Below are 13,838 nucleotides of genomic sequence, written 5' to 3'. Positions count from 1 at the left end.
CAGCGGAAATGCTTCATCGGTGCCTGCCTGACAATGGATTAGATGAGGACCAATAAACTGAAGTTCAATCCAGCGAAGACAGAGGTGCTGTTAATCTATATCCAGGTTGGTGGTGTTCAACCTTTTATGGAACATACTGCAGTTTCCCTAAAAGATCTAGTGCAGTGTTTCTCAATCTTGGCAGTTTTCAGATGTGTGGACTTCAACTCCCAGGATTCCCTAGCCAGCCACGGCTGGCTGGGGAATCCTGGGAGTTGAAGTCCACGCATCTGAAAGCTGCCAAGGTTGAGAAACTCTGATCTAGTATATAGTGTGTGGGGTGCTTTATACCATCTCTAGGTCCTGAAGACATATGTCCTCTGGTGCGTGAAGTGCCTTTATGCTAGCTGTGGCCCGACATAGAGAGATAGCTTTGCTATAGTAATCAATGGCTTGATGATTTCTTGATTAGGTTAACTCAATGCGTGCAATACCATAACAAGGATAGTGACTGGAATTGGACAGTCAGTTTTATATGACTATCTCTGAGTTCCCTCAATAGAAACGGCTGATATTAACTTATCAAGCACTTTTTTTTTTTACAGAGGAGATATTACAAAGCACCTGGGACCATAGCTTTTGGAGGAACACCACTTTCTGTACCTAATGCGCATCTTCCGTCAGGTGGCCTCTCATGCTACCTGGGAGCACACCTTTGTAGTAGTAGCCCCTCCCTCTGGCATGCCTCCCCAAGGGCTCTTTAAATAGTAATAGATCCATGTAAACAAAAAAATTATTTTATTTATAAAAATTACATTAATTTCAAATATATATGCTGCATAGAGGATTTTAGGTACTGTAGTTGCTGCTTTTATTTATTGTGCATGTTTATTATTTTATCTTATTGCACATTTATTATTAAATTTTTTATATTGTGCATTCGATACATTGAGATTCTGTCATCTGTATCGTGATGCAAAACTCTTTCCTGCCATTATATTTCCTGCCTATTATATTTCAATGTATTTCTCAAAACTGGGAAAGTTCATTTCTCTAGGGTGGCAGGAAAAAATGCTATAATAATGTCATTATTGTCATGAAGTGTGAAGCTAGGATTAGTAAACAAAATCAAGCAGTTCCAATTTTCAATTTCTTCCTAACAATAAATGCCATGTATATTTATTTGTAGTAAATTTAGTTACAATGCATCATTAAAAAGAGTACTTTATTCCAAATGCAAATGTGCCACATAAAATACATAATTATTCATATACACACACGCACACACACACACACACACACATATATATACAAACAAACAAACTCTGAAGAAACTCTTCCCCCCTCCCCATTGAAAGCTCTTGGAAATGAAAATCATAGCTGGATTACTTTCAGCATGACATGGAAAACTACATATCCCATGAAGCTTTGCAGCTGTAGTTTGTCCTTTGTTTGCACCAATAACAGCAGGCTTATTCAGGGGTGTAACTTCAGAGTCTCCCGTGACATCTGCTCTGTATATAAAGCCAATTGTAGCTGAGCTTTAGCATCACTATTATATCGGTGGATTCTCGTGTAAATATTTTAAATAAACCTTGGCTGTTTAGGCTTCCTGTTTCTTAGTACTGAGAAAGCAGAAATTGTAAAAAAAATGGATGCAATATTCAGCTGCAAGCTGGAGGATATGGAAGATTATTATAGCTTGCTGGGATGTGATGAATTATCTACAGTAAGAGAAGTTTTAAATTTATATATTCTCCCTTCCCACTTTGTCAGTGAGTTGAGTTTGATCTGTGTATGTAAGAAGAGTGTTGACTTTTTCCTTTTTTCTATAATGTTCTCAGTCCTGTATTTATTCTAGTAATCAGTTTAGTCTTTTTTTTTTAGCCATCTTCTGTAACACTGATGGAAAAGTTTATCCTGAATTCTGCATTGTTTAAATATATTAGCTGAATCTGTGTGTCATGTAAATATGAAGCAGACTTCAAGGAAAACACAGAGGCTTCTAGAAAGCTATTCATAACACACGGTAAAAGGATGTTGTTTCAAAAGTAACTCTTACGTTGCTTAATAGGATTTACACTGGGTAAGGCGGCATCAGATTAATTATCTGCTACAGTGAATCTTACGTGTGAGGTAAATTGTGGAATGTTGACAAATCTTTTAGACTTCTGAGAATGTCTAAAATCTTGGATATACTACAAAATGTTCACAGTCATTTATATGTGATAATCACCCTTCAGTGCTGGAGCCAACAAGGCAGGGCTCTGTCCTGCTGAAAGCTGATGTTCACAAAATTTGACAGCAATTGTAAAATTTGTCAGTGACAGTTAGCATTCTTCCAATGAAATATTAATGATCAGGGCCTGTGGCATGTTTTTAAAAAACAGTTCCTTTTTAGGATGTAACAGAAGAGCTTTTCTTTACTGTATATCAAGTCCTACCATTGATCCTGTAAGTCTTGGTGACTAGCCACGACTTTTGGAATTTCAGACTGTGGTTGCCAAAGACTGAACCCAAAATGTAGCAGGTGTTCGACCACTGACCAATGACCCTTTTTTCTGTGGTCACTTTCCCTTTGCCACTTATTGGAGATGGAAATACCTGTTTTTGAACTAACGATGTAATCGCTTGCAGTGAAAGTATGTGATTTTTGGAGTGGAGCAGTACTTAGTAACATTTATGTTGTAAAATTTCTTGTTGCATGTACTTGTCCAGTATTCATTTAATTCGTTTAATGATCCTGTAAACACTGAAACTTCAGTAAATGTTGCTGACTGAAGTGGTTGCTAAGAAGAATATAATTTTAGCTACTCTAGTAAAAAATGTTTCTCAGTTGACATAAGAAAAAAGCAACCAGGTGCTATGAAACATTTTGACTATCAAAAATGTGTGCTCTCAACTGTGAATTTTAAATTAAGGTTTTTAGATTCCCTGCCCCGATCATGGTGTGGCCAAAAAAATCTCTTACTGATTTTAAGTATGGCTTCAGCTGATTATTTTAATTTGTACCAAGAGTCCATTAATAATTGGGGAGGTGTCAGTTTGTTTCTTGTAAGGTGTAAAAAAATATTTCAAATTTTTGCTAAATTCATTTATTTTCCCAAGGGGAGTATAAATAGTAATTGATTTGGCCAGGAGGAATGTTAAACTAAACTACCTGTTGAACTAGCTTAGTTTCAACAATTATAAGATCCCAGAAACTAATCAAAGATCTAATTTTGAAATTAGATTAATTTACACAAGAGTATAATCAGATTTTGCATGAGATGAAAATGTGGAAATTTCATGATAATCATGATACAGTGTGATTCTGCTATTTTCAGTATGACAATTTAAAATTTAGAGTAAAACTAATCAAATTTAATGGAGGAGATTTTGACACATTTTGGATTCATATTTTTTGTACTATGTTTAAGTGATGATCTGCTACTTCATGTCCTATTTTAGCAGCACATTTTTATTGGGAATTCTGATCTTCACTCAGACCTTTGAGTTAAAATGAAGAGTGTGATGATTCTAAGCTAAGCTCCATATTTTACTAGGTATTGAGAATTTTAGCTCTGGTCTTTAGCATAGAAATAATTATTTTAGTCCTCCCCAACTTAATGCTCCCTAGTCTGTTGAGATTAGGGCTTTGGGGACTTTACCTGTACATCTGAAGAGAACCACATTGGGGAATACTGGGTTGCTGAATATGTGAAATCTGCGAGGGAAAGAAAAAGAAAAATCATGTAGATAAATAATAGTTGCATCAACATGCATGTTGGGAAACTACTGCCATTTTTCTGATCTTAAACAGATAAATTTCAGTGGTCGGAGAAATCCATCATTTCGCACATCATGGCATGCTAATGTTTTGCTTTCTTGCTTCCCATCACATGCAGTGAGGATGAGGGCAGCTCTTAGAAGGTTTTGAGAAAAAGAAAAACGGTAAAAAGAACTTGGACCCATCTTTCATTTCTAGCCTCTACATTCATGAAGGGTTTTTGCTGTTTTTGCATAGGTTGAACAAATTGTGGCAGAGTTTAAAGTCAGAGCCCTTGAATGTCATCCGGACAAGGTTCCTGGAAACCCCCAAGCTGGTATGTCTTTCTCATTTTCCTTTCTGCACACCATGGTGATTTGGCTGTGGAATCTTTTGGACAAAGCATTCTCAGTGGCACCCATGAACCAGAAAAAGGGAGTGGTGTTCAAATGTATCATTCCCTTGTCTTGCAGGCTTGGGTATCCTGTGTAAAATAAGGTTAGTCAACTTGTTGGCCTGCTGTTTCTTTGCAAGTGCTCAAATCTTAGATACCTGCTTGGCTGTGACCTAATAATTTGGTCTATTTGTGTTTATGTGGCACATTTCCTTTCCAGTGGTAAGTTGTCATATTGCTTCAGTAGTTATACAGCAGTGAATGTGGAAGGGGAGCATGGTTGCTTCGTTCTCTAGCCCACTTTTTTTGTCAATGTATATTTAATAGGGAGTTATGAAAATTCAGATGCATGAGGGCCTGACTATCTGGGGGATTGTTTCTCTTTTTATGGCACCTTGCCCTTTACTTAAATAAGCAGGTGTTAGCCCTTTGAGGTACACCAGGTCAGGAAACAGACACCACAAGAACTACTGGACTTCTATTGATATGGGGTATAATAGTAGATTCTTGAAAGCCTTACAGTGTTTCTTCTTCCCTCCCTCTTATACTAAAGAGAATCAAGGCAGGACAATCTTGAGTTTCTTTCTCACATGTTCCTGTTTTCCCAGGTTAAATTCATGTTTTAATAATGGTTGCTTCATATTTTCTTCAAGGCCATCTCCATGCTCCTCCTTCAAAGAGGTCCCTTTGAAGATGTTCCTCTTGCCATAAGCTCAGCTATCTGATATGTGGGAGATGGCCTTCTCTTGTGTAGCTTCCAGGGTTTGGAAAGCTCTACCTAGAGAGGTGCACTTGGTCCCCACTCTCCCACAGTTTAGGAAAATGGCAAACATGTCTCTTTTGTCAACCTTTTAAACCTTGATTTTAATATCATGTTTATATTTTGCATTTTAATTGTTTGAACTGGCACTGAGTGCTCATATAAGCACTCAAAACAGGATAGAAATTCAATAAATTCTAAACGCATCACTTCTCTTTGGGGGGAAAAATTGCATATATAGATATCTCATTCCAAATCAAAGTTAGCTAAGTAGCAATCTTGAGAAAGGGGAAAATACTTTTTAACTCATTGTGTTAACATATATTTATTCTTTGAACAATATATATAGCAAAAAACCAAAGCTGAACTTCATGTGTGTGTGGGTGCTGCTTGGGTTATGGCTGTTGCTCATAGGATAAACTGTGGTGGAATCTTCTTAATTTTTCCATGTTTTTTTTTATATGAATCTGGGAATGATTCAAACATGGAGTGGGAATCTCCTTGCTGATCCCTTCCTTGAGGCTCTGGGTAGAGGATCTAATCAAGATGACTAGGGGACATGACCCTGGTTCTCTGCTGCTTAGTTACAGATTAATGCTGGGCTACAAATGTAGCCGAAGGTCCCTTCCCCATTTGCACTTAACTGCAGCACAAATGTGGCTTGGTCTTCATCTAATCCTCAGGCTGCAAATGTGAGGGGCTTAAGCCCTCCTTAACTATACCAGCACTCTTGTCCAGAAACAGCCTCAGGCATATGCACCCATTTCCTTGGAGGGAAGTTAGGGGACTAGCATGGTTGGAAACAGAGCCAACAGAGCAAAGATCAGCAACAGAGACAGCACATTTCCTGTCGGTATAGTTTTCAGCTGATTAAAGGATGGCTGGAGAGCACTTGAGCTATACTGGTGTGATTTTGTTGGCATTACCTAGCCCAGTGTTTCTCAACCTTGGCAACTCTAAGATGTGTGGACTTCAACTCCCAGAATGGGAGGCTGGCTGGGGAATTCTGGGAGTTGAAGTCCACACATCTTAGAGTTGCCAAGGTTGAGAAACACTGACTTAGCCCCTAAATGGTGATATATGCAAAGGAATTCCTCTCATCGCTTGTGTATAACACAAAAACTTGGGAACGGGGCCATTTTCAGCAGCGAAAAGCCACTGAAGCTGTTACATGCCTGCTGTCAATCTGATCCCAAGCGAACCACACGTCACCACACAATAGAGAGCCCACCCTGCCCGTTAACCACAATGAATCTCTCTCAAAGTGATTCCTCCTTTTAAAAAACAATTGTGTTGTTTCTCCATTAACACAAATCAACATGGAATGTGTAGATAAATAAAACGGGAGCTAGGGACAAAATTGCATATTAATTAAAACTGAATAGTGCGTCCTCAAAAAAGAAATCAAACGATCCATGATTCCTGGGTGCATATGTGTATGTCACATAATTTGCGTCACACAAAAAAAAAACCTACCACCTTCCTTTTGTCTATGTTGCTTCCTGTGGAAGAGTTATCAGGCTGCAAAATGGTCAGAAGCAATTTAATTGAAAAAGCAATCTCTACAATGTTTGTATTTGTCAGCCCCGTTAGCATTTGAATTTCATGTATTTCTAAACAAATATCCGTTTTAGTAAACCTGCATAAATGAAGGATTGTTATCACTGCCACAGAAGAGAAAGGTGACTCACAGCTAAAATATACATTTTCATAATCTTTAGAGATGCTATTTCTGTTACCAGCAGGAGGGTAAGGAAGATTTAAATCCCCTGGAGAGAAAAAATTACCATAATGCAAACCAGCAGATGGATGATCTGTTGGTAGATGTGAGAGATACCACTTAAGGACTAGAGGAGGACATCTGGGCGATCTCCAGTTGTGTTAGGCCACAAATCCCTGAGGTCTTCTCCAGCCAACATTGGAGATGTTTCTGCTGAACCACATGATGATTCTTTAGCCGTTGCAGTGTTTCTCTGGGAATTAACTTTTTCTTTCCCATGATCTCACATGGACACTGCAGGTTTTGTTTTGGGGAGGGCTTTTTTTCAGCCATTTGAAATTCACCTATTCTGTCCTCACCCATTGAGTTTTTCTGGCTTGGACTACAAGGAAGTCCAGGCATTGTTTTCCTAAATAATGAAGGGAGGGAGGGATTTGATATGCAGTATGTTGATTATGCGCACGCTGAGTTTTTTTCTCCCATCTCCCTGCCAGGTGCTTTTGCCACAATAACTGGTAAGAAAACCTAAGATAGTCTTGCGAATCTGAACTGAGTGTCCTCCTTTATAGCTTTTTTCCCCCTATTCTTAAATTAAAAGTTTACACTGTGTGTTAATCAACACAAGCTTTCCGTTAGCCTCTACTCAAGACAGACCTATTATTAGAGGTGGTTACATCAGAGAGCAGAATTGGAGAGGTGGCTACAGATGTTAATGGAGAAACCTGTGAGCCACACTCTCAGGGAAAGTGAAGGCTCTTGTCACCTTGCTGGGGTAAAAACAATCAACTTCCACTCAAATTGTTTATTTAAATATTAATGAGAGGGGTTTTGTTTTGTCCTTCACCTCAGGCGGAAAATTGTCATGGGTGGATCTTGCCTGGGATCTTGCAATATCTCTTTGCAGGCTATTTTCCAACGAGTCCTCTTAGGCCTCCTGCTATGGCTGTGATACTCTGCAGTGAGTTTTATTGCATCGTCAATATGCAGAGAGTTTTGCTGCAGGCTCAGAAGCTGTGTATTTAAGACAACAGAAGGAGGGCTGTCATCCTGCTTTCTATCTTGCATACACCTTAGTTTTCATCCACCAGAGGCTTGTTGTCCAGATCTGAGTAATGATAATAAAAACATCTGTTGGCTAAAATAGACAGTTGGATAAGAATGTGTATACACGCATATACTTCATAGAGGATATGACCGGTGTTTCTCAACTTTGACAACTTGAAGATGTATGGACTTCAACTCCCAAAATTCCCCAGCCAGCATGGCTGGCTGGGGAATTCTGGAAGTTGAAGTCCACACATCTTCAAGTTGTCAAAGTTGCGAAACACTGATATTTCAGTGGCTACTAGTAATGCTAACTGTATATTATCTTCAGTTCAGAAACAGTATATTTCTGTATACCAATTGTGAGGGATCACCAACCAAAGAACAGTTGTTTCCTGACTTCCCAGAGGAAATTAGTTGGCAATGATGGGAACAGATTCTTGGATTAAGGGCATTATCAGAGGTGGTTTCCAACCTCTCCTCCTTTCCCCACTGATAATGGTGTAGCTGGGCATTTTCCATTCCATGAGAACTTGGCTTCTTCCACTGTTTCTTTTGTATTACATTTATATCCCATCTTTATTTCGAACAACTCAAGGCAATGTATATAATACTCCCTCTGCCTGTTTTCCTTTCAACACCACCCCTATGAGGGGGCTGGGCTGAGAGAGAGTGACTGGTCCAAAGTCACCCAGCCAGATTTTGTGCCTAAGGGAGGCCTAGAACTCACCATCTCCTGCTTTCCAGTCCAGCACCTGAACCACCACACCAGACTGGCTTTCTAGGTGTCATTGAAACCGAAGGAGAATAATTTATGTTCCCTGACTGTGCGAAACTGCAGTGGAGAGTACCCAGAAACAATCTAGGCCAGTGTTGTCCAAACTTGGCCACTTTAAGATGAGTGGACTTCAACTCCCAGAATTTCCCAGCCAGCCATGTCCACTCATCTTAAAGTGGCCAAGTTTGGACAACACTGCTCTAGGCTCCTGGGCAGATGTGAGGTCAGGACTCAGCCTGAGTCTTGCTTGAAGCTGAAGGCCACCTTGGATAATGCCTTTGGCACAGCAGAATTCATCAGGAATGCTGCTTTCAAATATTCTCACTCTCCTACATAATATGCAGAAAGAAGAATAATTCTCTTTTAAAACACAAATATATCTATATCATTGGAGACGGCTTTATAAGCATGAATTCTTTGCATCTCAGTCAGGACTGAATATCTGTTGTCCTTTGAAAATAATAATAATAACAACAACAATAACAACAACAACAACAACTTGTTAAACTTGTATGCTGCCTGATTCTCATCAACTGTCTGTTGCAGAGGCATTGGAGATTGAGCAAGGAAATTCCATTTTGTCATGCTGTGGTGTGTGTATTTCATGTAATAAATCAAAAGCAGTATGTCACTGATCGGACTCCTACAAAGAATTAATCTAATTACAATGCTAGAAAAATCTATGAATGCTTTCCCCCCTAAAATGTCCTCCTGTGTCTCTTTTATAGTGGAGAATTTTCAGAAGCTGCAACGTGCAAAAGAGATTCTTTCCAATGAAGACAGCCGAGCCCGTTATGATTACTGGCGAAGAAGCAAAATTGCTATCCCTTTCCAGCAGTGGGAAGCCCTGAGCAACTCAATGAAAACAGTTAGTTTTGTTTTATGCAACTATACATCCTGGAGAAATGAACAGTTATGCCCATTTGTGAGAGGGGAAGTTATCTACTGGGCAACGGAATTATGGACATTTCTTGTTACACCCATATAACACCCTATTCTGTGAGCTGCACTGGCTCCCCCTAGGCTTCCGGGTACAATTCAAGGAGCTAGTTATCCCTCCTAAAGTTTTACATGGCATGGGACCAGGTTATTTGTGGGATTGCTTGCTCCCAAGGAAATCTGCCTGTCCCACATGCTCTAACAGGGAGAACCTGCTGTGTGTCCCCTCCTTGGAATAATGTCATCTTATGCAACCCAGGAGGCATGCCTTCTTGGTGGTGGCCCCTGCCCTTTGGAACTTCTGCCTGAAATACAGTTGGCCCTGACCCCGCAGGCCTTTAGAAAGGCAGTCAAGACCTGTCTCTTTCTGGAGGCCTTTGGATGAGTTCCCAGTGTGAGGAGTTATAATATATCTCACCTCTGGTCACCATTTTATTCTTTTAGAAGGTGTTAATGATATGTGTTGTTTCTGTATTGGCTGATTTGATTTTCCTTTTCTTTTTTGTACATTGCCCGGAATCACATTGTCTGAGTTGGGCAGCCATATAAATTTTCTGAATAAATATATAAATGGAGTTCCAATGACAGGGTTGGGAAATACACTGGGGACACAAAAACAACTTATCTAAACAACTATCTTATTTAAAAGGAAAATTGACTTCCAGCTGAGGGGCATTATATGTCACCTTATGCCCAATCAGATAGTTAATTCATTTTGTTCAGTATTTCCTATACAGTAAACAGGCATTTTGCACAACAACTTCACTATTCTATTGACCATGGTATCCAAGCCTATTGACCATGATATCCGAGCCTTATGGGAACTGTAACTGAAAAGATCAGAGTGGTTATCCTTAGTCTAGGCTGATTGGTAAAAGCTCTCCAGAGTCTATATGGTGCCCTTTTCAGCCCTCCTGTGAGGCCACATGGCTGGAACCTTGTGCTTGCCTGAATGCATGGTCTCCTTCACAAATATACAACTATTCTTTCCAAACAGAGGAACAATTCTGTATGCAAAAAGGGTCATGGCCTTTGTGACAAACCTAGGAGGCAAAACTGTCCTGGGGGGGAGGGTTAAAGATACCCCTTTTGTGTGTATACACACACACACACATTACTCAAAGTACCACTGGAAATTACTAATATCATTGTCATCATCGTCATCATCATATCATCATCATCTATTTTGGTCATTGACCAACAACATTTATATTCAACACTAAAATCAAAGCCATCCCATTGTGCCAATAGTCCAATCTACGTACAGTACTATAAGAATAACTAAAATTTAAGGTGCTAGCAGAAATATAAACACATACAATACCATCAGGATAATCGACAATATGAACCTGAAACTTTTCTGCTCATTCAAAGTGTGTGCACGTGCTTGTTTTCTTGCTGGGCCCTTTGGCAAGCAGATTAAAAACAGTTGTTTTGTTCTTGTTACAGTCAATGCATTGGGCTGTCAGAGATAAAAAAGAGCCAATGTTGGATGCTCCTGATTCAAATCTTAATGGCAAGATGGCTGACCATTTTCCGCTCAAGGCAGAAATCAACAGTGATGATTTCTTGGATGATAGAAAGGGACTGGAAGATTTTCATAGCTGTGATGAGAAACTGATGTCGCCAAAGAGCCCTGATTCTCCAGGTAAATCTGATTATAGCAGGTTCTTCAGTGCAGGACACCACCACCATCACAACCTACATACAAAGTGTAATTGTATGATGTAAAAATCCTCTAGTTTTAACCATGGCACTATTCCTGGTCTTAGAAATTATTCATTTTCTTTTCATTACAGGATTTTCGGATCCAAACTGCTGGCACTTGCGTTTCCGCTGGTCTGGCGACACTCCATCCGAACTTCTGCGGAAGTTTAGAAACTATGAAATATGAACCAGAAGACCAAATGTGTACGAAGGACCTTGGGTTCACTATTTCAATACTTTTGTATAGGTTTATTAAAGAATGGCCGCTTGTATCTATGGATATATGTATTAGGGATGGGCCTACTTTGAAAATGATTCAAAAGAGGTGCTTCAGAACTCATGCAAGCAGACCGCCTCTTTTCTGCTAAATGCAGCTGCCGGTCTCTTTTCAGGTGAACTAGAGAAAAGGTTCAGCTGCTTTAAAGCTTGCATTCAGAGGTGGGTCCTTAGAGCAGTGGCATCATTTTTTCAAGTTTGCACGCCTGCCTGAAGGGAGGAAAAAAGGCTGCTGTAATGTAATGTAATGTAAACAGAGAGGTGCTGCGCTCATGCAAATTTTGAAGCACCACTTCTGAACTATTTTTGAAACTTGTGCAGCTTCAAAATATATATAACTTGTGCAACTATATATATTGTGTTTTAAATTTTGTAATATTATTTTTCTTATATAAATTATATAAAATATTATAGCTTTTGAACTAGATTCATTCATTAGATGGATAATATGTTGGTGCATTTATGTCAGGCCTAGCCCAAGGAACTCCAAGAGACAATGCAAAATCAGTTCAGCTATGTTTATTAGCTACAACCTCTAGCAAGAATCTTCCCAGACTGAAACCCCAGCTCCTAAGTCAGCCAGCCACAACAGTGTGAATTCCTCAGGGAGGTGCCAGTCTCATCTTCCTGTAGTTCCCACGCTCTTGCGGCAAGCTAAGAAAATGCTTATCTCCCTGAGCCTGGCCTTCATAATTCCATTCCATCACAATTTAGCCCTGTTTCCAGAAATGTATCCTTAATGAAATCTGTTTCCTATAACCGTAGAACCATTAAGAAAATTATCTGCAGCCACCTTGACATTCTGTCTTTCTGATTTATATTTCCAGCTATATTCTATCCTATAGAAATGAATTCACAGTCTTTAACCCTTCAGCTCTGCCATTCCCAGCCTCCTAAAAGCCTACTGGGCTCATAAATGCCTCTTTTCTTTTTCCCTTGCTGTTGCTTGGGAAACCTTCCTAATTAGATACGCGGGGCTGTCTCCGTATCACTCTTCAAAGTCCACCTTTTCCAAGAAACATTTCATCTAACTCTTTACGTCCTTCACCCCAGTAGTATTGTATATTTATCTTGCTATTCTTGATATTCAGGGCCAAAATACATGCCATGTTGGAGTTTCTAACGTAATATGTAAAAGTAGCCACAGGCTTCAGGTTGCCCAGTGCTAATCAGGGCTTTGGCACATGGAGAAAGGGGCTAACATGCCTGAACCTCCTGGACCCCATGGCTATTTTTATAGAATAAAAATTATGCTGGGAGCTTTGCTGCTGATCATAAGGTGACTTCGCTTTCCTTCTCTCCCTTATTTCTCTCACTGTCAATGTCTATGGTTGTGACTTGACTTTTTTTTTTATAATGATACTTGTAAATACTGTGTACTTGGATGGCACTAAATAAATATCCTATAAACAAAAGTATAACCCACTTCAGGAACCCAAGAATTATCAGCCTTGTTCAACATCAACTGTGAGCTTTGGGTGAAGTTTATGTATGTTTCAGTTGGATGTACTGTTCTTATTCCTCCATGGATGTTCATGTTGCATATTGCTTACTCTCCAATAAATTGGTTGTTGAAATTATTCAAACAGCAAGGCGGGCACCCTTTCAGTTTAGAATCATGACATGAGAGAAGAAGAAGCTACCTTTTTTTGTTTAAAATACTACCATTTCTAAAGTGCATTACAGAAAAGGGTTCTGAAAAGGTCGTAGAAGAACCTGTCTTAAGAGGGGAAAAAGAATAACACTACTTGCTGGGGAGATTGAATCAGCTGTGTGACCGTTTCAATCACTGGCAATCACTTTGAGACATCACTATAGGGCTTTGTCAGTCCTGTTGGTAGTGCTGGTTCTACAAGTTCTCAAAAATGCCAAATGGGGTAGGCATCTGTTTAAATACTAATCTGTGATTTGAATGAAAAATGGGGTACACTTCTGTAGCTTGCAGATGAATAGAAACTGAGAACTGGTTTCATCTTTTGTCTTTAGGCATGCCTCTATTTCTCAGTATCATTTATCAAAATAAGATCCTTATTTATGTTCCCCCTAGCAGGTGGTAGCACCTAGCCCATCTCAGAAGCTAAGCTGGGTTTGCCTATGGTTAATACTTGGATGGGAGATCAAATACCTTGACTTGGAAGTACCAAAAAAAAAAAAAATTCTGGAAGAAGACAATGGCCATTGACTTCTGCATTGCTTTCAAGAAGCACAACATGTTCTTAAAATATTCTAGCCAGAGTTCATGAAAGCATTGTAACAGCCAAAAGAAAATAATTGGTTGATGAAATAAAAGCATTTTCAATTTAGTTGAGAATCTTAGAAGAAACACTAATAAACAGTTTCTTAAGAGGGTTTCATAACCAGCATGTTGCTATCAAAACCCTACCCTAGAGCTACTAGACCTGATCTAAAAAAATCTGGATTATCAGTAGATAGTAACAAAGTTCTATATCTCTGCTGCCATCTAGTCATCATCTTGCTTTTTTGAGGGAGAGG

At 39.3% G+C, this 13,838-nt stretch overlaps 1 protein-coding gene across 2 annotated transcripts; it reads left to right on the top strand.

The window, feature by feature from the left end:
* DNAJC12 (DnaJ heat shock protein family (Hsp40) member C12) lies at nucleotides 1-12,921 on the top strand. 2 transcript variants are annotated; one of them, XM_088144302.1, is made up of 5 exons: nucleotides 1-105; nucleotides 3,986-4,064; nucleotides 9,152-9,291; nucleotides 10,812-11,010; nucleotides 11,162-12,921. In XM_088144302.1, exons 1-5 carry the CDS (start codon nucleotides 43-45, stop codon nucleotides 11,254-11,256), a joined length of 576 nt encoding a protein of 191 aa, XP_088000428.1. In that variant the 5' UTR covers nucleotides 1-42; the 3' UTR covers nucleotides 11,257-12,921. The 2 variants fall into 2 exon arrangements, with proteins under 2 accessions (XP_088000428.1, XP_007436407.1); XM_007436345.3 differs by lacking the exon at nucleotides 1-105 and adding an exon at nucleotides 1,477-1,708.
* The last annotated feature ends 917 nt before the right edge of the window (nucleotides 12,922-13,838 follow it).

The sequence above is a fragment of the Python bivittatus genome, unplaced genomic scaffold (genome assembly GCF_059951505.1).
Source record: "Python bivittatus isolate LINGU-HERP-01145 unplaced genomic scaffold, Pbiv_v1 ctg000400_np1212, whole genome shotgun sequence".
NCBI lineage: Eukaryota > Metazoa > Chordata > Lepidosauria > Squamata > Pythonidae > Python > Python bivittatus.
This window is presented reverse-complemented; position numbering and strand designations above follow the sequence as displayed.